We start from the raw sequence: 19,664 nt of genomic DNA, 5'->3' as shown, positions 1-19,664 counted from the left end.
ACGGGATTAATAATTTCTCTCTAATTTTTTAGGAAGAACGGAAAACGCAAAGGACAGAATACGTGCAGACCAAGCCTTCTAGCTGCTCTTTGCTACACACTGGCTGTTGAGATTCTTCTCTTTGTGTTAATAATGTTTGTTTTAATCAGAACAGTTTGCGCAGGTCAAGGTTTAATCCCCGCTGACAGGAAAAGGAGAGAGATACGGCTTGTCGGCTGCTTCAGGTGCGACACCCGGCACACACCTTTTTTTCACAGCCCTTCTCCGCTCTGATAATCACGATAAAATAATAAGAACACAGTTCGAGAAGAAAGCTGTTCGTGTCCCTTTCCGCACTGCGGACAAGGGGCGTGTGTGACGTCAGCGGCCCAGCCCCGTCAGCACGCACCGGTCCCCCAGCTCTCCGGGCACTCTGGGAAGGCTGGGTCACGCCGTTAGGTTATTTCACTAAACGTGCTTTCTGTACGGCCGCCTTTTGAAATCTCACACGCGGTTTGGGCTTCGCGTTTTGCTCCCGAGTTCCCTGGAGGGGCACAGGGCCAAAGGTTAGGGTGGGAAATACGGAGGTACACCCACGGCGGTGTGTTAAGCTGTTTTATATGTTACCAACATTGTGTTTCATACCCGGATGCTCTAATTCCTCGTGGATTCGACTATGCAGGTTCAGCCTTTCCGCTTTTCTCTTGCGGACTCAACTGCTGCAGGATCCCTTCTTATTTATTCGACTTCCCTCACCTAATAATGAGCTGAGGCGAGGCGCGGACAGTAACGTGCTTTCTAATTAGATATAACACGAATGCGGAGTGTAATTGAGTCCATTTCTATTTTGCAGTTCATTAAGGAACCATAGAAACATTATGGAATCATTATGGAACACAGCGCCACCGCCCTCTAGTGGCCGCAGCCGGTACTGTCACTAAACACGTGAGCCGCGCGGCTGAGCTTTTAAAACGGCTCAACTTGACAACGCTATAAATGGAAAACTTGAAATTCACGCCACTGGGCGCAGCAAAGACAGAACGTGAGCAAATTGTTTTTTTTTTGTGGATAGAAAGTTAAACACAAGATGGTGTCTGGAATAGTGCTGCGTCTGTTCATTCACACCGGCCCTCCAGCACGAATATTACGGGGAAACATTCATTAAGAGACGCGCTGTGTCCTTCGGCGCTTTTCGGGTGTTTTCTAAAATGTAGCCGCTCCTTAAGATGCAGATGATATTGCTTTCATTTCGATTAGATACGAATGTTGGCGGAATTCAACGGAGAAGCACAGTGTTGCGTGTTTTGCTGGAGTTTAAAACGCGGCAAGCACTGCATTTTTAATACTGCGGCAATCCGATTTCTGTAAGGTTAACCGCGTGGTGTACTAGCTCAGGAAAGACTCCACACGTGTGTTTATGTATGTCGTGATGAAGTATATGCTGAGTATATAAAACCCGTGCTTAAAAGATGATTGCGGTTAGTGATATTGTTTCACTGTAAATGCCCCATACAATGGAGGAATTGATGAGGGGAGAAGGGTTTATTAAGATGAAAAACGGAGCTGCTAAGATCCTCGTATCCGTCCACGGAGAGGAGCTGGCAGTTTTGCTATCCGGCCCTGCGCTGGAATGAAATGAAATGATTAAACAGAGCCACTGTTCCCCAAGCGTGGCCGCCACAGTTCAGCGCTACTTACACTGCCTCGGGGGCGAAGACGCTTTTTCTTCTTTTTTTTCCGTCTTCTTCCAGTTCCACAGTGTAGAGGGGGGAAAGAAATGATGCCGGTTTCTGTCACACCGAAGAGCTCTCTCTCTCCCTCTCCCCCGGGAGGGCAGTCCGGGCTGCGGGGAGGTCAGGGAATCCTGCACCAGCACGGGCCGGGACCCCAGCTGGGCGCGGCGGTCAAGGGGTCGCGGGTTCAACTTGAGCTGTGCCTGGGAGGAGGAAACATTTTTTTTGTATATATTTACTAACAAGCAGTAAATATAAGATCAGTTTATTGGCCATATACAATCTCTTGTATGAGGAATTTGTCTTTTCGCAGACCCCAGCTTGCTCTCCATGGGACACACAGACAGAGCGCAGGGTCAGCCATTTACACAGCGCCCCTGGAGCAGTTGGGGTGAAGGGCCTTGCTTAGGGGCCCAACGGAGTAGGATTCCTCTGCCGGCCGCGGGATACGAACCGGCAACCTTCCAGCCACAGGGCCACTGCTCCGCCCAGATATTCTAGCGTTTGTCTGTCAGCTCCCTCATAACCACAGCTCACTGCCTCTGTCGGGTCTGCGGGTCACACGGCGCGAACACACTCTGTCACCTGGTGTTTATCCCAGAGCGCAGAGGGGTGAAGGGCTCAGAGTCACAGGAACGGCCTGCTCCTGCAGGGCTGGAACTACACACAAAGCCAACAGTACTGAACTACTGCGAATAACACAGAGGTGGCTCCCCTTATCTGAATCACTGTATAAAAGCCAGGATCCGGATCCCTTGTGGTCCTGTTCATTTAAGGCAAGATTTTGCATATCTAAAAACCTTCTGGACAGAGAGCTCCCTCAGCCCGTTTCCTTTACAGAGTCGGGTTACGGTTTTTACTGCCCTGCTCAGCTTGTCAGAGCACAGCGGCACTGACGCTACACCTTTCAAACCACTCGGTGGCACTGCGTGCTATGCAAAACCCCTGTTATCCCACACTGGAAGAAAAGCCCAGATCTGACTCAACAGGAGGCGTTTTTTTCTTCCGGCGTGTTTCAGCATCTGCTTTTTCTTCTTTAATTTGAGGTTCTTGCAGCTCAGGACACTCGCTTAGGTGTGATCTCACCTCGATATCGGCGTCGTGCGCCTTGTTTGGCAGCAGAGAAGCCCTGCTGCCGCGACATGAGCACACTCGAGTCACCCCAAGAGCAGAAAAGGATGTATTCACGGCGAGAGGCCATTTTGGGTCACCCTGCTGGTGTGGTTTCCCTGTAGTTAACCTACCCGGCTGATTCTCGAAGATGGCAAGGCGAGGCAAACTTATTTCTATAGCACATTTTCGTACCCACGGGTAATTCTAAGTGCTTGACGCGAATAGAAACCATAGAAAAAAAAAACAGAAAATAAAAATCAATTAAAAGAATATCATCAAAGAAATAATTAAAAACACAACAAAACTCGGAAAAAGCATAGGAAAATAAAACAGTTTTTAACTTAGATTTAAAAATGGCTAAGTTTGGGGGGCACATCTCAGATTATTCGGGAGCTGGTTCCAGCTGTGAGCAGCATAATGCCTAAATGCCATTTCACCATGTTTAATTCCAGCTCTAGGTAACACTAGCTGACCAGTCCCTAAAGATCTAAGAGACCTACCAGGTTTATATTCCTCAATCATACCGGAAATATATTGCCATTGAGTGATAATTATTCACAAGGAGCAATACTTTGAAGTCAATTCTATAACTAACTGGAAGCCAGTGTAAGGATCTAAGAACTGGAGTAATATGCAGGGATTTCACCTGCCTTCATAGCCCCATATTATACTCAAGGCCAAGCTTTGATACCCTCAGCTCTGTGCCAGGGCTGTCCTGGGCAGCCAGTAAGAACATATGCTCTGTTGAACATGCTCTTCTGCCAGCAAAGCTGAGTGCAGCACCATGCCTCTCGCATCAAACAGCTGTCACTGCCAGACCGGACAGCAGCGGGAATATTTCGCAGTCCTGCTGCAGTGCCCAGTGTTGATCCGGCACCCAGTCCCGAGGCACCGCTGACTGACAGACAGACAGACAGACACAGACACAGACAGACACAGACAGACACACACACACACACACCCCCCTCCCTCACATCGAGAGGTGGCTCATTTGCGTTTAATATGTCTTTCTGCGGCTCGCACTGCATCTGCGACTTCATTAGCAAGAAGACAGACCCTCGCTGGTCTTATTGAAAAATGAAATGCCGTCAAGCTGACCTGACAGCTGATATACTGTCTGCACTAGTTCATCCTCCTCTCAGTGCCGGCCCCTGCTCCTGCGCTTGAGAGAAACAGCACACAGATTCTGCAGAGCTCAGCCCCAGCTTGGACCACCTCTGGGGAGGAGGGGAGACACCGACACACTCAGAGCAGAAATGAAAGCACAGCCAGAACCAGATGTATTTTTAAGATACTCAAAGTTCTCTCCGCATAAGACGAAAATGCTCTCTCGCCACTTCCAGAGACAGAAGTGTTTTTGTACGCCAGTGACGGCAGAAAATTAAAAAGGAGGAACCCAGCTGATGGAGCTCCCGGTCTTCCTGTCCCTGGGGACCAATTTGGACGACGCACAGCACGCGCTGTAATGTGCCAGTGCTTCCAATTAGACAAGGGGTCTCAGCCCCTAATGGCTGGGGTTACCAAGGCAACGTCTGATGCCACCATCTGTCAAGTCATGCCTATTGATCCATAGCATGTACCTGCTGTAATTTGTTTTAGAGGGGCGCGTGCAATTTATTTTTATACCCTGCTCTAATGAAGACAGAACAGGCTGGGCTGGGCAGCTTTCACTAATGCGCGCTAAACAGCAGAGAGTGACAGAGACGTGGGGGGAACAGGGAGAATGTTCTTTGTTTTCCTCCCACTGGAATCCGTCTCCGCCTCTCCCTGAATCGACGGCTTTATTTTTAACGCCAGAGCTGCTAATCGGCGCATTTCTAAAAACACGGGTCGGGTTTTGGAGAGACGGTTACAACATCCCTTGCTTGAAAGCTCATGTGATTGTTCCAAGGCTGTGTTTATCTTTGCTTGGGGAAGCACATTTTCCTGCACTGGTTTGCCAGACATACTTGGGACAGACCTCTGGTGAATTATTAGGGATTGAGCAGTCCCACTCAAACACAGCAGCCTGCAGGGGAAAATACATTGTGCCCTTTTGCACAGAGCTTCTATAGAGGTGCCATTATTTTTCACCACAATATTCACGACTTGCCTTTGAATATCAGAGCGCCTGTCCGTGACACCCTTTCGTGACAGAACGAGTGGAACACGCAACCTACAAGTGCTGGCAGCCCGGAGGACGGACTACAGTCAAGACAGACGACAGAATTCAAAGCAAAGGAAGCAGATCTCTCCTAGCTGTGACAGGAGACTGTGTGTGTGTGTGTGTGTGTGTGTGTGTGTGTGTGTGTGGAAATCAGACTGTGAATCAAAAATGTCTACACACAATGAATGAAATAAAAAAAAACAAGGTGTAAAGAGGGACAAAGGCGAAGGCGATGGATTTTATTGAGACATGAAGCCGGTCCTCTGGGTATTGTGGCACAGAGCTGCAGCTGTGACGCTAACCCCTCTTTGATGGACGAGCCTGTTGTCGCCTTGGTGCCTCGGTGATTGATAGCAACCCTACACTTCCAGACAGGAATCAATTGTCGCTGCCTCCCTCATCTCAATTCATCACCGATAAACAAAATATTAATGCAATCAGAGGAGGGGCTATGGGGAGTTAGTTGTGCGTGTTCCAGGAGGGGAGGGGAATGTCATTAAGGAACCAGGAGGCAAAACGGGAAGCATGTGACATCTGACTGCAGTCAACACCGAGGCCGGAGCAGCTGAGGCCTGAATCCCAGTTCCCTTTAGCCTGACCCGTTCAAGAGCCCGAGGACATACGGAAAAATCCCACAGGATCGGAGGCCTTCAGCAGGGTCAACAACGCAGCTCGCTCCACGCCCGGCCACTCTTTGTGCAAAGAAGTGCCTCCTTTCTCACATTGCAATTCAGTATACTTTCCACCCGTAGTGATCAATTTGTGTACCTGTTAATGCTAACTTGTGTATCTGGCCCTTCAGGGGGGGAGAAAGAGTAGTGTCAGGGCATCTTTTGGTTAGTTGAAAAGAACATCAGTAACCTAGATTGCGTCTACTGAGCCTTAAATTCCTCCAAGGTATGCTCAGAGTCCTTCATCTTTTAGCAGAAGCAGCGTTTTGTATTCCAATCTTTTTTTGCTTCGTCCGTGTCACTAAAATCGGCCCACATGTCCCACTCCTCTTATTGCATACTGGAAAAAAAAAATCTAAACTTTACAACAAAAAGCACATCAGACATAACAAGCTTGCATAAAACAGTCATCTTCTTTTTTTCTCTTTGAAACGAAAACAGAAGAATCACGGTTTGTTTCTATATATACTGTCCCAGGAAAAAAAGCTTGTTTTTTTAATACGTTCCACAGCGCATCTGGAGTTATATTTCACCAGCTACAGCTATTAAACTAAAGCATATGGTAAACGTGTGTATTTCCTCCCAGTGGTATTTCATATTAACAGGACATTCCATAGGAGAGAAATGGAGGGGAGAGGGGGTTGAAAATTCGAAATCCTGGCCCGTGACACAGGTGTTAAACGGAATATTAAATTTCATCCCGACTAGCTGCTTAAAGTAAGACCATTTTGTCTGAAAAGTTTCCCAAATGGATGACGTGGCAGATGAATGCTAACTGATTGGAAAAGGCACAGCTTGTGTATCAGGTTTCTCGGTAATGATGTTAACAAGGCTGGATTGAGACAGGCCTTTTTCTGCGCATGAAACAGAAGAGGCTTTTCTTTTTAACGTGGGGGTCACGTTTCATGCCAAGCCGGTGGATGAGTATAAAAACAGCAAAACTGTTTTTTTATTTCTTCCCTTTTGCTTAGTCTCTGACAGCAGCCTTTTAGAAACAAAAAAAATTCCCCAGGTGAAACAGAGGCCCATTCGATGCACCTACATTAGAGGTCGGCAGATCAGGAACGGTTCAGGTGAGACCGTAGGCAGTGCTGTAGTCTCTCAATTTGTCCCTTAATTATAAGGAACTGGAGAGAAAATCTGGGAGCTACGGGCGGTATCAATGGTGTCTTCATTCCTTTGTCAATTAGGGAAAGATTAAACTATTAACTACATTAATAATGTTTGAAAAGGAGCTGGGATCTGTGAAAATCAAGATGTGTGGACCTGAAGCAGTAACAAACGACCACCCAAAAATGTGCCAGTCTCTCTTCAGTACGATGGGCAGTACTGACAGGCTCTCTGCTTCAGAGGAATCGCACCACAGCCTGACAGAAACATTTCACCGGCTACAGCAGGGCATCCAGGTTCTGGTCCCCAAAACTGCTTTTTTCCCATCTGGTTTCATTCTATTTATTCCCCCCAACTTGTTTGACACCTTCATTACAAAAAAAAAATCTGCACTGTGAATCGGTAACCATCAGATTTGAGTGTGTTTTCCTGGTAGCTTGAAGCCCTTTCCCCAATACAGAACTGAAAGCCATTGAAACTGAATAATCAAAGCATTGGCTCAACTGAAGGGTCAGTTCAGGGGTTGTCTGGAGTGAGAACGTGTAGACAGTGAGGCCGGGAGGGCCAGGGCTGAGAATTTGACTTTTAAAGCAGCCCGTCAGTGTGTGAGCAGAGATCCCACACTCTTCCATCAAAGATCAAAGCCAGCCTTAAGCCCACAGCCTCACAGGAAATATTTAAAATCCATACACGTGGTCCACCAGTAACAGCTTTGAAAGCAACACTCTGCCCACTTCAAAGAGCAGCAGAATGTATTTCCTTGGCTCATTTTAATAATCATAATAAAAATTAACGATAATAATAATTCCTTACACATATATAGCACTTTTCTGGCCCCTCCACTCAGAGCTCTTTACAGGTCATGGGGATCCCCTCCACCCCCCCCCCAGTGTGCAGCCCCCCCTGGATGATGCTCCAGTCCTCTCACACACACCAGCTCTCAGTGGGGAGGAGAGCAGAGTGATGAAGCCAGTTCAGAGATGGGGGTTATTAGGAGGCCATGACTGGTAAAGGCCAGGGGGAAATTTGGCCAGGACACTGGAGTAACACCCCTACTCCTTTCGAGAAGCACCACAAAGAGCTCCACCACAGAGAGTCAGGACCTCGGTTTTACATCTTATCTGAAGGACGACACTTTTTTACAGTATAGTGTCCCTATTATTATACTGGGGCATTAGGACCCACACAGACTGCAGGGTGAGCGCCCCCTACTGGCCCCACTAATACCTCTTCCAGCAGCAGCCTCAGCTTTCCCAGGAGTCTCCCATCCAGGTACTGGCCAGGCTCACACCTGCTGAGCTCCAGTGGGCTCAGCACGATGAATATTTAATTCATCAATACGTGCATCTACTACACCTAAAGACCCAGCACATTAAAGAAAAATTCTGAGTTCAACCTTGTTTTACCACAGCCTGAAGTCATTTTCCTGACTGTTTTACACCTCTAATTGCCTCACTATCTGTGTAACAGGTCTGGCCATTACTGAGAACCCCAGGGAGAGCTCACTCTCAGCTCACCTGTACCCCACGGGTGTGTGCGTTTCCACTCACAGCCCGCCGAAGAGTCAACTCCGAGTTGTACAGGGCACTCCAAACTCCAGACCCCGTTTGCGATATGAGGTCACAGGCACTGCGAAAGACATTCATCTGCAAATTCAGCTCTGTTGGTTTTCTGGCTACACTTGGCAAAAAACAACAACAGGAATGCTTCACGCACTACACAACTGCTCCAAACTGAAACACTGGAACAGAACTGAAAAACACATTTCTTAAAATGCATTCAGAAGCTTTTGCGTAGGACACTTTAACCCACACCCTTCCTCCACCTTCTGAAAACAGGTGTGCCATCGCATACCAGTTTTGGACTAAACGTTAACGATGAGCCAGTCCTCCTACTCACTAAACACGCACCTCCTGAGCTGGAAGATGCCCGAAGGAGGTCAGCAGGGTCATTTATAAAGCTCCTTGCTTCACAGAGTCCAATATTTCACTCCACGTTTCTGTTGGAATAGCTCCAAAGAGCAGAGCCAACACCAGCTTATGTAAATCGACGTACGAGGACAAGGACGAAGCAGCACAGATGAGAGAATGACCACTGCTATCTTATAGACAGACGCTTGGCAAAGATCCAGTGTGGTTTAAAAGGATCTTCTGGAAAAAAAACCGTGGGACTTACAGCATGGGAGCACCAGTTACAAAACTGGTCCTGCAAGTACGCCAGGACCAGATTAAAGGCACGAGCTTTGCAGACCTAAGAAAGATGAGAGAACAAGCAATACCAGGGAAAGCTGAAAAGATGCACCAAGTCTTGCAAGGAGCCTCATTCCAAAGCAACCTCAGCTGACGAGGCAGATCTGACACCCCTCTCCTCTGAGCACGCAGCGCCGAGGAGCAACACACAGGCTGAATTAATTGAATTAATTTCTGGTCGCTTTGCACATTTCACTTGGGCTGACTCACCTCTGACTGACCTGTAGGAAGTTCCCAGCATGTCTCCAAAACTATGGAGCTCTATGGAGAGATAACATGCACTTACTCCCTCCTGTAACTTTCCAGCCACATCGCTAAAACATTATACCCAATTAAGCCATTGAGCTGAATTATGTAAGTGTACTTAGGTTTAAAAACAAACTCCCTTTGAACCGTACGCACATAATAAGGGTTAGGAGGACGTTTGAATCTGGCCATTGAAGTGATCAATAAAACGAACAGGATCAGTTGAGACAGGAGTGGTCAGCTGGGGGCCTTGTGAACCCCAAGGTTTGGCATTTTCATTTCGGTTCCTTCACGGAACAAAACAACTGCTTCTGTGGTCATAACAAAATTGTTCCCGTCTTAAGAAAGGGGTGGACCTTGACCAAGGGTTCTAGATCAACAACTCAAGACTGGTGGACTGGGGGAGAAGGAGTAACCCGTTACAATTAGACTCGGCTTCCCTTGAGGTTGTCAGGTGCTGTAACCGAGTGAAACCACCCTGGCAAGAACTGGGATTGGCAAGCCCATCTTTAAAAGGGCGCACCTCAAGCAAGCGTTTGGCAATGGGCGTGGACACCAGACAGAAGGGGTTTCATGGGACTTCCTCTTCACTGAGGGGTCATGGGGAGTTACTATCGACCGGAACGCCACTCTGCATCGAGCAAAATAAACAGATACTTTGCTTCAGCTCGCAGCGCTCAACCGCCTCACCAATTAATCCCGATGGGTCCCGCATCAGTACTCTATTAAACCACACCCTGGCTCGGCATGTCTTGTTGGAGTCCATATGGCACGGTTCTGAAATCAAAGCAAAGCACTAAAGAAGGAGCCCTTTGTGTTGAGTCTGCAGAGATCTGGCACTATTAACACGGGCCCTGTGGGAAGAGCCTGCATCACTGTGCTGCTATGTCCAAGTCTCTGGCACTTCAGACAACAGGTTTAGCACTAATTTGCAGGGACCTGCGTCAGCGTGAATTGCTGATATGATTGTGTGCGATTAATGCGAAGGGAACAAGCAGTGGTGCATCACTCACGCTGAAAAAGTAAAAAGAAAAGACTTTCAGTCTGTTCAGCCGCCTTCTGGTGTGAGAACTCACAGCTCAAGAAAACCTAACACACAATTTGTGTGGCTGTTCTTAATGCCCAGCAGCTGGGATTCACTTTTTACTTTTGCATTGGTTGCACACAATCCTATCAGTCATTCGAGGCTTATCATCAGAACAGTTTACTCTACTGCATTTCGCATTATCTGGCTGGAAAAACTCCCAGCAGACTTGCAGTCACAAGACCGAACCCAAATCCACTTAAACCAGCAGCTTCTGATAAAACCTGTCGTGTGAAGGCGTAGGGCAAAGATAACAAGGACCCATGACAATCTGCCTTCATTAACTTACACTCGAAATAAGGGACTTCAACAGAAACCATAAGAAAACCAGGCAACAGTCCATCACTGAAAACTGAAATACACTTAGAAGCAAAAACAGAAATCACATTTATTAAGCAAAATACCAAAGTATACTCCTAACAATATGAGAAGTGCTTGGCAGAGGGTTTGATCCCTTTTAAAGTGCAAAGAAATGTCTTAAGCTTGTTTCATAAGGCAGCTAAAGAAGACCAGAGTCTCAACTCCTTTAATGGGATGTTGCTCTGCCAGTCACACTCTGTCCGACTTTAGAAAGCTCAGCTTTTCTGGGTGTTGTGGAGGTCGGGGGTGACCGCCAGTGCCATCAGGGCTTGCCGAGCGACACGAGGAGGTCAGTCCACACGCTGACCCCCTGGACCTCAAAGCCCCCGTCCGCCGACTTCAGGGAGTTCAGAGTCGACTCCGCGGCCTCCTTCAACTCCGGGGGGCCCCGCACTAAATAACGGAAGCGGTCCAGCAGGACCTCCCACGGCACGCCTGCCGCCGGGCTCGCCTGCGTCCAGCGGCCCGGAGAGGCGCCCTGCTCCAGCGCCCGGCCCCAGTCCTCCAGCACCCCCAGGTAGGCCTCCCTGAACTGCGGGTGCCGCCGGGCGAGCCTGGCCGCCGCGGGTCCGGGCAGGCCGCGGCACAGGTTCCGGAGCGCGGCCCGGTTCTGCAGCAGGCGCCGCAGGAGAAAGTCCGGGGCTCGGCCAGCGCCGGGACCGCGTCCGTCCAGCAGCAGGGCCGCCGCCAGCGCCCGGAGCTGAGCCGGACTGCAGCGGCCGCCGCCGCCCAGCCCGGCGTTCTGCAGCAGGGCGTCCAAGAGTTTCCCCCGGCCGGCCTGGGAGTCGGGAAGCGCCAGCAACGCCTCCAGACGCGCGCTCAGCACCCTCCCTTTCCTCTCCGCCTCGGGGTCCAAGCAGGAGGCGGCGCCCCCGATCAGCCCGGCGGCGTGGGAGAGCACCGCCGAAGCGCCCTTGCGCGCAGCGAGGCGACAGAAGTGCCGGAACGGGGGCCGCTCGCTGCCCCGGTCCTCTCCCGCCGCCCGCAGGGGTGCGAGCTGCGCCAACACCGCCCTGGCCGCTGCCGCTTTCGAGACGGCGGGGTTGGCCAGCAGGGACACCAGGAGCAGTCCCCGGCACTGCGCCAGGTCCGCGAAGGAGAGCTGTCGGTCCACGCCCAGCGCCTCTCTCAGGTTCCCGTGCGCGGCCTCCAAGCAGCCCTCCAGGACGGCCCTGATGTCCGCGTTGGCGTGGAAGCGGGCGTGGAGCTGCTCGCAGTAGCCGGCCCACTGCAGAGCCCTCTCCACAGCCCGCGCGTCCCACTGAGACACGTACCCGCTCTGCGCCACGGCCAGCAGCTGGGCTGTGCCCTCCAGGTTTTGACAGATGGCCTCCATTCTTAGCGAGCAGCTACACGCGTCGGCTTCGCACCGGGCTCTGTTCTGCCATTGTGCTGCGGGGCGCCCTGACCCGAGTTTCGAGACTCAGAAGTTCGCCTTGTTTGAAAAGTCAGCTCACATCACAGACGAGAAACTACCCTCGAAAAGTTCAGTTGCTTTACTGAAAGCTCCCAAAATAAGCTGTGCATTACCTCGTTAGATACACGATGTGCGGTTTATTTAAAATACAACATGTTTTTGTTAAATAAAGGATATTTACTTCAACTTTGTTTCTCTGTACTTCTGTTGTTCTTAGAAGCGTGTTGTTGCTGCTTCAGGTCCGTACGGTCATGTGACAAAAAAAACTTCCGGGGTCATAAGAGAGGTCAATTGGGCACTGAATAGAGTAGTTGCTAGGTAGCCATCTTGTTTTCAGAAAGAGGCTGCACCAAAAAAAAAACATTTGATAGCCGGTAGACGGGGTTTGTACACGGGAGTACTTATCCCGATCAGGAACAGTGTGTGAAAAGTGGATGCTGAAAAGAAAATCTGAAGAGGCATTATAAATACTTTAGATATTAAATCTAAAAGCAGAAGATTAAATTAAATCGCAAAAAATTTTTTTTGCACATTTAATTGCACAATTAAATAACAAAAAATAAAATACAAAAAAAAACCAGCATGCGAACTTGTGGTTAAGGCAGTACTTCTGTTTACAAAAAAAAAGTCTTGTGACTCAACGGCAACAGCAGCCTCCTTTCTCGGTGCCTTTTCTTAGCGCCAGCAGCCACATCACCCTGCAGCTCACAACTGGCATTGCTCTCATACTCCTTCCTCCTCGCCTGGAGAAACTAAAACAAGGCAGAATAAAACATGGCTCACCATGAGACAGATGCACACAGCCAGCCGCATCCCTGCCAGCAGCCATATCGCCCTGCAGCTCCCAGCTGGCAGCCCCACTGGAGCTCAGCAGTGTGAGCCTGGTCAGTACCTGGATGGGAGACTCCTGGGAAAGCTGAGGCTGCTGCTGGAAGAGGTGTGAGTGGGCCCAGCAGGGGGCGCTCACACTGCGGTCTGTGTGGGTCCTAATGCCCTAGTATAGTGACGGGGACACTATACTGTAAAAAGACACCGTCCTTTGATGAGATGTAAAACCGAGGTCCTGACTCTCTGTGGCCATTAACAATCCCAGGGTGTTTCTCGAAAAGAGTAGGGGTGTAACCCTGGTGTCCTGGCCAAATTTCCCCCTGGTCTTTAGCAGTCATGGCCTCCTAATAATCCCCATCTCTGAACTGGCTTCATCACTCTGCTCTCCTCCCCACTGAGAGCTGGTGTGTGTGAGAGGACTGGAGCATCATCCAGGTGGGGCTGCACACTGGTGGGGGTGGAGGGGATCCCCAATACCTGTAAAGCGCTTTAGGTGGAGTGTCCAGAAAAGCGCTATATAAGTGTAAGCAATTATTAATTATGATTTTCACAGTTATTGACAGTTATTTTCACAATTGTTTTATTTATTATTTTTACATATTTTTACTCCTGTTTAAGGAGGATACAACAGTGAGATTGTTTTGAAGAACCCGGGAAGGAGAAGGAATGAAAGGCTACACTGGGACAACAGCCTCCTCATCTCTGCCCAGTCCACAGTCCCAGTCTCTCTCTTCACCCCTCAGCTGGAGGCTGGAGTCTGTTGCTCCGGAGTATGCAAACTACAGCCTGTGGAAATTTTGGTACTATGCAAAATCACGAGGAAACATCCCTGTTTGGCAACACTTAACCCCTGAAAAAAAGGGTATGTACAGCACAAGCGCCTGTATAAACTAGTGACGCTCTGAGACTGCAAACCTGCAGGTGCTTTGCAAGGTGCAAACAAGTTAGGCATCACTAAGAAACTCGCATCACAACCCTACTGACACCGAGGTACTTTGTGCTGTATGTGCTCCAAGACATGCATTTTAAGCAAGGTTATTTGAACAGATTGCCTGAAAATACCTCTCACGACAAACAAATGCAAAAAGAAAAAAGAAAAACGGGAGAAATGGGTCTGTTAATTCTTTCATCAGGGTAATGTGTGGGCGGTCTCACAGCAACCCCGCAAAAAAAATAATTCTTACACTTATATAGCACTTTCATGAACCCTCCATTCAGAGCTCTTTACAGGTCATGGGGATCCCCTCCACCCCCCCAGTGTGCAGCCCCCCCTGGATGATGCTCCAGTCCTCTCACACACACCAGCTCTCAGTGGGGAGGAGAGCAGAGTGATGAAGCCAGTTCAGAGAGGGGGGTTATTAGGAGGCCATGACTGGTAAAGGCCAGGGGGAAATTTGTCCAGGACACTGGGGTAACACCCCTGCTCTTCTCGAGAGACACCCTGGGATTGTTAATGACCACAGAGAGTCAGGACCTTGGTTTTACGTCTCATCTGAAGGACGGCGCCTTTTTACAGTTTAGTGTCCCTATTATTATACTGGGGCATTAGGACCCACACAGACCGCAGGGTGAGCGCCCCCTACTGGCCCCACTAACACCTCTTCCAGCAGCAGCCTCAGCTTTCCCAGGAGTCTCCCATCCAGGTACTGACCAGGTTCACACTGCTAAGCTCCAGTGGGGCTGCCAGCTGGGAGCTGCAGGGTGACGTGGCTGCTGGAGAGCCCTATCGGACAGCTGAGCTAAAGGGAATGTAAAGACATTGGCACAAGCGGTTTACGTACTTACACACAAGCCACTCTTCTTAAGGGCAGACTGTGAGATTACCTGTTGAGCACAATTCGACCCTGGGACCCTGACACTGCCTGTACTTGACCATATCATCCAGATGTCACTATTTGTATATCCACTTCTTCATCATCAGACAGACACGTGTTCCTGGTGTGTGTGGTAGTAACGCAGAACCTGCCCTGGACCAGGACATAGGGCGGGGCTGCACTTTGGACAGGTTTATTGCAGGACACACACATGGGGAAAATTGAAAGAAACCATTTAATACAGACAGCAGGCATTTCGAAGGAGTTAAAAGCACAGGGTGTATCCCACTTTGACTTCAAATGGTAAACACCACTGTCTGAAATTGAACTCAGGACACCCAAGAGCTAAAATCATTAATAAAACAATAGCTTTCGGAATATCATCAGGTTTGTATTATCAAAAGTGACAAACATAAGCTGTTAAATGCAGTCATAATATGATTTTTTCCAAATATAAACAAGCAGATATACTGTAGACACAACGTATCCAGGTAAAGATTTAGATGTGTTTATTTGATTAGGAAATACACTTTAAATTTTTTTTTGGGGGGGTCAAACATTTATGGCATTGCGCAAAGGCAATGTTTCAGAAATCAGAGTTTAAAAAAATCCTAAAACTGATGTTTACATCGTGATGACCGGCATTCACTTTATAAAAGGCCAATGGCATTATGGTCTACTAGTGCAACGATGCAATATCCGAGCGTACCTCACCTATTCCGAGAGCCAGCAAGACAACATCGCTTTCTAGGCGTCGCGTTCGGCTGAAATATGTTTGTTATGGGAAAGCAAGTTCGCCGAGCAGTTCGGATCGCTGGGGGTGAGCGCGGCACAATTCAGTCCGATCATTCGTACGCAGTGCAATGCAATATCCAATTTCAAGAGTCAATGATTGACAACTGCGAGTTAGCCTCGGTGCTCTCTGTAGAGAGAGGGAGAGAGAGAGACGGAGCGAGAGGGAGAAAACAGACTGTGTAACCATTAGACTTCCGTCTTATCCCGCGCAAGCAGAGAGCTGTAATGATCCATGCGTGATCATATGGTCTGGCGACCTGCGATGGGCTGTGTGCTTTTTTTTTCCTGCACTATGGGAAATGAACGGGCACGCCAAGACCGCAGTCTGAAGCATGAAGATTGGTAAACCGGGACTACAGAGAAACCAACCTACTGCGCCCGTCGAACAGCGTTGCATTGCAGAGTTAAAGTGAGTCGACAACAGCGCGAGACACAGAGGGTGCAAAAATACGGGGGGCGGAGGTGGGGTGCATGGGGTATGTACGGACTGTAACTGATTTGTTGTTTTCTAAGTCCTAGACTGATTGCTGTCCCAATTAAATCTGTGCAAATTCCAATCAGTATTCTAGTTGCTGAGGTGGTAATAATAACAAGGATTTCATTCAGGTGTTTGTCTTTAGAAAAGGTGAATGTGTAGTGCACCAGATATTTTAACTCCAGCACCAGTTGAAGTCGGCACACTGGATTCTTTTGAAATGCCAGCAGCCGTTGGTGGACTGAACTCCTCATCCACTGCCGGTGAGATATAGGTTGGATTTAGGTCTTCGCAGGTGAAACTTTCCGAGAAGGTTTTGCTGAGGTCGCCTTTTGTGAGAGGCCAACTCCTAAAACAAGATGCCCCTGATGTCAACCGATTCTGTAAGTCTAATATTTGTGAGCAAGGACAGGGATGAGACACACATCAGTGTATCTAAGAGCAAAGACAACATAGAGCAGTACTTTCATTTGAAAAAAAGCAAACTTGCAGTGGAGGATGTTTGAATAGAGTGCAGGAGAACCATTCTTAAAATCTAGTTTTTCTTTCTCTGGAGTTATACAACCCAACCGAAGCACACTGTCCTCAAAACCTTGGACCAATCTGCTGAGGCTCTATTTATCTGGAGGATTAGGTTACAGTCCTAAAGTCCCAGGGAGGCAGTGTGATTTTCAAAAGAGTACAGAGTAAGAATCAGGTTGCAAAATGATCTTCATAGCCTAATTTTAAGTAACTATATCTCTATAACTCTGTTCTTTTTAAAAGGTTTGGCAACTGGGCACACATGTTATATAAACCCCCTTTGTAAATGTCAGGACCGCATTGACTTCATTAGAGTTTTTAAAATCACTTTGATACATAATTGCCTTTTTTTCCTCTTCTGGCGACCATGCTGATCATGTCTTGATCTGAACCTCAGGAAGTAAAAATTAAACTTGGCTATGGCTTTTTGATTAAAATACCTCCACCTTGGAGAGTCTTCTCTTTATATTGAGGTATAATTATGCTACATGGCACACAAGCACCATATTACAGCCCCAGCTGGTTTTCGAATCAGTGTTCAGCATAAACACTGGCCTGCAGTTTTCTGTTTTACCCCCAGTTTGCCAGGGTGGGTAGTCTAGTGGGTACCTTTTGTGATAAATTAGAAATCAAACTCTTCAAACCTCTTTTGAAGACACACAGACACAGAACAAGGCAGCTACCCTGTATACACACCACTGGAGTGAATAGTCTTCCCTATTAATATTCTCTTGGCTGACTCCTCAAAGTTTCTGGCAATGATGGGAAAATTGCTATTGCATTGCAAGGTTACCAAAGCCAGAACTTTTACATAACCTTAGATCTCACACCACACTCGTGTGACCATATTGTTACAAATAATCTCCCCCTTTTTATTTGTGATGCACCTCAAAGCTATACTTCACTACATCGAACTGTGCAAGCAGTATCATTTAGTTGTAATCTGTTCTGTCAGATGAAATGAAGCCTTATGTGGTGTTCCAATTTATATTGTACATTTTTTATTCCAATAAGCCGGATCTACCTGTTATTTTTGTATGTGGCTAAGAAGACAATTTATGTAAAGTTTATTTGCATTGCAAATACCCTAGTAGGTGTGGTCTGTGTCATTTGGTCATGTCTTATGCTACTTAAGGCAGCTGAAGGTCAAAATATGGAAAAGCTCCAAATAGTGCAGATTTTGCAGAGTGTAATTCTATTCCATAACACTGCGTTTTGTACTTTTCAGAGTCTTGCTTTGATCTCACTGATGAGATGTTATATTCTCATTCTTATCTGGGGGTATTTTTCATCCGATTGGACTAGAATCTCACCTGAATTACAGGTGTGTCAGGCAAGGGGGCAGCTACAATGGCTCTCTGTCACGAGGCTCTGGCTTGCTAAGCACTTATTTCCATTCATAAAATTGAAAGACGATCAATGGCTTGGAGCGAGCAAAGTGGAACTGATGGGCCACTAGCGCAGATCAGTCTTACGGTTACAGTCTTACAGTCTTACAGATCAGTCTGACAATTCGGTTTGACGTTACTACTTTTTTATGTTGGGGCAGGGTGACATCACGGGTGAGCCTTTGCACTCCTGACTGACGGGATGTGGGTTCGAGTCCCTGCTGCAGACACTGGTGTTGTACTGTGAGTGAGGTTCTCTACCCCAGGTGCTCCAGTCCTCCCAGCTGTAGGACTGGAGGGGGGAGTCACATAATCTCTAGACCACTTAACACTTAACACTACAGAAACCAGATTATCCTCTGGCCCGATGGGCTTGCTGGGGCTCTGGAATAGACCTGATCTTTTTTTTGCTTTTAATATTAGACCTTTGTTTTTGAACCCTACACAACGGGCAGCTGCACTTGATGAGACAGCAATGTACTGGCTTGAAATGTCAAGAGACAGGTCTCCCTGTCCTCTTTTCAAGGAAAGTAATCTGCTCATTCAGCAGTTTCAGAGGCGAGAAGACGGGAGGAAGGTTAAATCGATCCAGTTAATTTAGTGACCCCCGCTGGCCTCTTGAATAAAGGCTTGCGGAAAATACAGGAACGTGGCCTTCGGGGTCACAGCTGGGGACTCTGGCAAGGACCTTGTAGAACGGGGGTGTCCAGTCCTGGTCCAGGAGGTCCAGTCGGTATTTTAGAGCTCGTTAAAGCAGAGGTGCTGGTCGAACTGAGTCAACTCCTTGCCCTGTTAGAAACCGAGGCGCCCGAGTCCAGTTTCATGCAGGTTCTCCTAAATGGGACACAGAGCTGTGCAACCGCAGCAAAGCCCGTCCAGCAGCTCCAGCCCTGCCTGGAGTTAGCAGAGCTGGGAAGACCTGCAGTCTCAGAGGCCCGGCCGGATGAGGACAGGACATCGTGGGCGGACAGGCAGGGGGACAGTGGGCCCTGCAGTGAGTCCGCCATCTGAGAGCTGTCACCTTTACCCCCTGTGGCCGCAGTTGCAGGGCTGCCACCTAGTGGGGGGAGACAAAGGAAGGATAGGAACACTGGAGGGCTGTGGCAAAGACAGGGCTGGCTCCCAGCTGAGACAACATACAGTACGTGAGCATTCTGCAGGAGCAGCGTTTACTGCTCAGACATGTGGGTCCTGCAAATACTTTGCTTGCCATTAACTGACCCGGGACATGTGGTGTAACAGATCACGAGCGTCATCCATTTCCAGGAGGCTCCTTGTATATTTGGAGAAGGCCGATAGAAAAGACGCATTGTTGTCTGCAGTAACATGCAAGACAAGGGGCTGGGCCGTTTTCTATGTTTTTGAACAAATGAGTAATGAATGCGTGCACTGTCAGTGACACTGCAGGTACAGTTTGTGAGAGGCATTCACCTGCTCGTGTTCTCGAGCACGCTCAAAAATTAAGTGCTGGCGTTGAAGGGGAATACATTAGTTGGATTGGTGCTTCACAATAATTTAAAAGTATTTTTGACTTTTCCAGAAAAGAATGCCAGTTTGGTATACTGTCTTAATCTGCACACATCGTGCAGTAATGGTAGCACAGCAGTGGTTTCTCTGTGGCTTTAGTTACGTTATTAGCAGATGTGTCTACTGCATAATAACATTTGGAGGACAAAAATGCACTGTTCATCTGATATGCATTGATCAGCTGAAAAAATGCTCGCACACATATGC

At 48.2% G+C, this 19,664-nt stretch overlaps 2 protein-coding genes and 2 long non-coding RNA genes across 6 annotated transcripts in view; 2 read left to right on the top strand and 2 right to left on the bottom strand.

The window, feature by feature from the left end:
* The first annotated feature begins 863 nt into the window (after positions 1 to 863).
* On the top strand, positions 864 to 1,984 carry LOC148645755 (uncharacterized). The gene is made up of 2 exons (XR_015928162.1): positions 864 to 1,021; positions 1,731 to 1,984. It is a non-coding gene; the product is annotated as an uncharacterized LOC148645755 (long non-coding RNA).
* Positions 1,468 to 14,565, bottom strand: LOC148645753 (uncharacterized). Of its 3 annotated transcripts, XR_015928161.1 has the most exons (6): positions 12,290 to 14,565; positions 10,621 to 10,693; positions 9,938 to 10,024; positions 9,212 to 9,262; positions 1,678 to 1,915; positions 1,468 to 1,604 (listed from the first exon to the last, which is right to left on the bottom strand). It is a non-coding gene; the product is annotated as an uncharacterized LOC148645753 (long non-coding RNA). The 3 variants fall into 3 exon arrangements; XR_015928159.1 differs by having other exon boundaries at positions 1,468 to 1,915; XR_015928160.1 differs by lacking the exons at positions 9,212 to 9,262; positions 9,938 to 10,024; positions 10,621 to 10,693 and having other exon boundaries at positions 1,468 to 1,915.
* On the bottom strand, positions 10,695 to 12,293 carry fancf (FA complementation group F). The gene has a single exon (XM_088611458.1). The coding sequence runs from the start codon at positions 12,025 to 12,027 to the stop codon at positions 10,954 to 10,956; it is 1,074 nt and encodes a 357-aa protein (XP_088467584.1). The 5' UTR covers positions 12,028 to 12,293; the 3' UTR covers positions 10,695 to 10,953.
* Positions 14,566 to 15,715: 1,150 nt separating the features above from the next.
* The window catches only part of gas2a (growth arrest-specific 2a), a 44,157-nt gene continuing 40,208 nt past the window's right edge, over positions 15,716 to 19,664 (top strand). Inside the window, exon 1 of the mRNA XM_088611459.1 lies at positions 15,716 to 15,954. The gene's annotated coding sequence lies outside the window, so the exon portion shown is untranslated. The remainder of the gene's footprint in view (positions 15,955 to 19,664) is intronic.

Source organism: Lepisosteus platostomus, chromosome 18 (genome assembly GCF_059453375.1).
Source record: "Lepisosteus platostomus isolate fLepPlt1 chromosome 18, fLepPlt1.hap1, whole genome shotgun sequence".
In the NCBI taxonomy this organism is placed as follows: domain Eukaryota; kingdom Metazoa; phylum Chordata; class Actinopteri; order Semionotiformes; family Lepisosteidae; genus Lepisosteus; species Lepisosteus platostomus.
The sequence above is the reverse complement of the archived record's forward strand: the minus strand, read 5'-3'. Positions and strand labels throughout refer to the sequence as shown.

Bases quoted from the DNA above. Each gene is read 5' to 3' on its own strand.
- fancf (XM_088611458.1), bottom strand. From the start codon at position 12,027: ATGGAGGCCATCTGTCAAAACCTGGAGGGCACAGCCCAGCTGCTGGCC.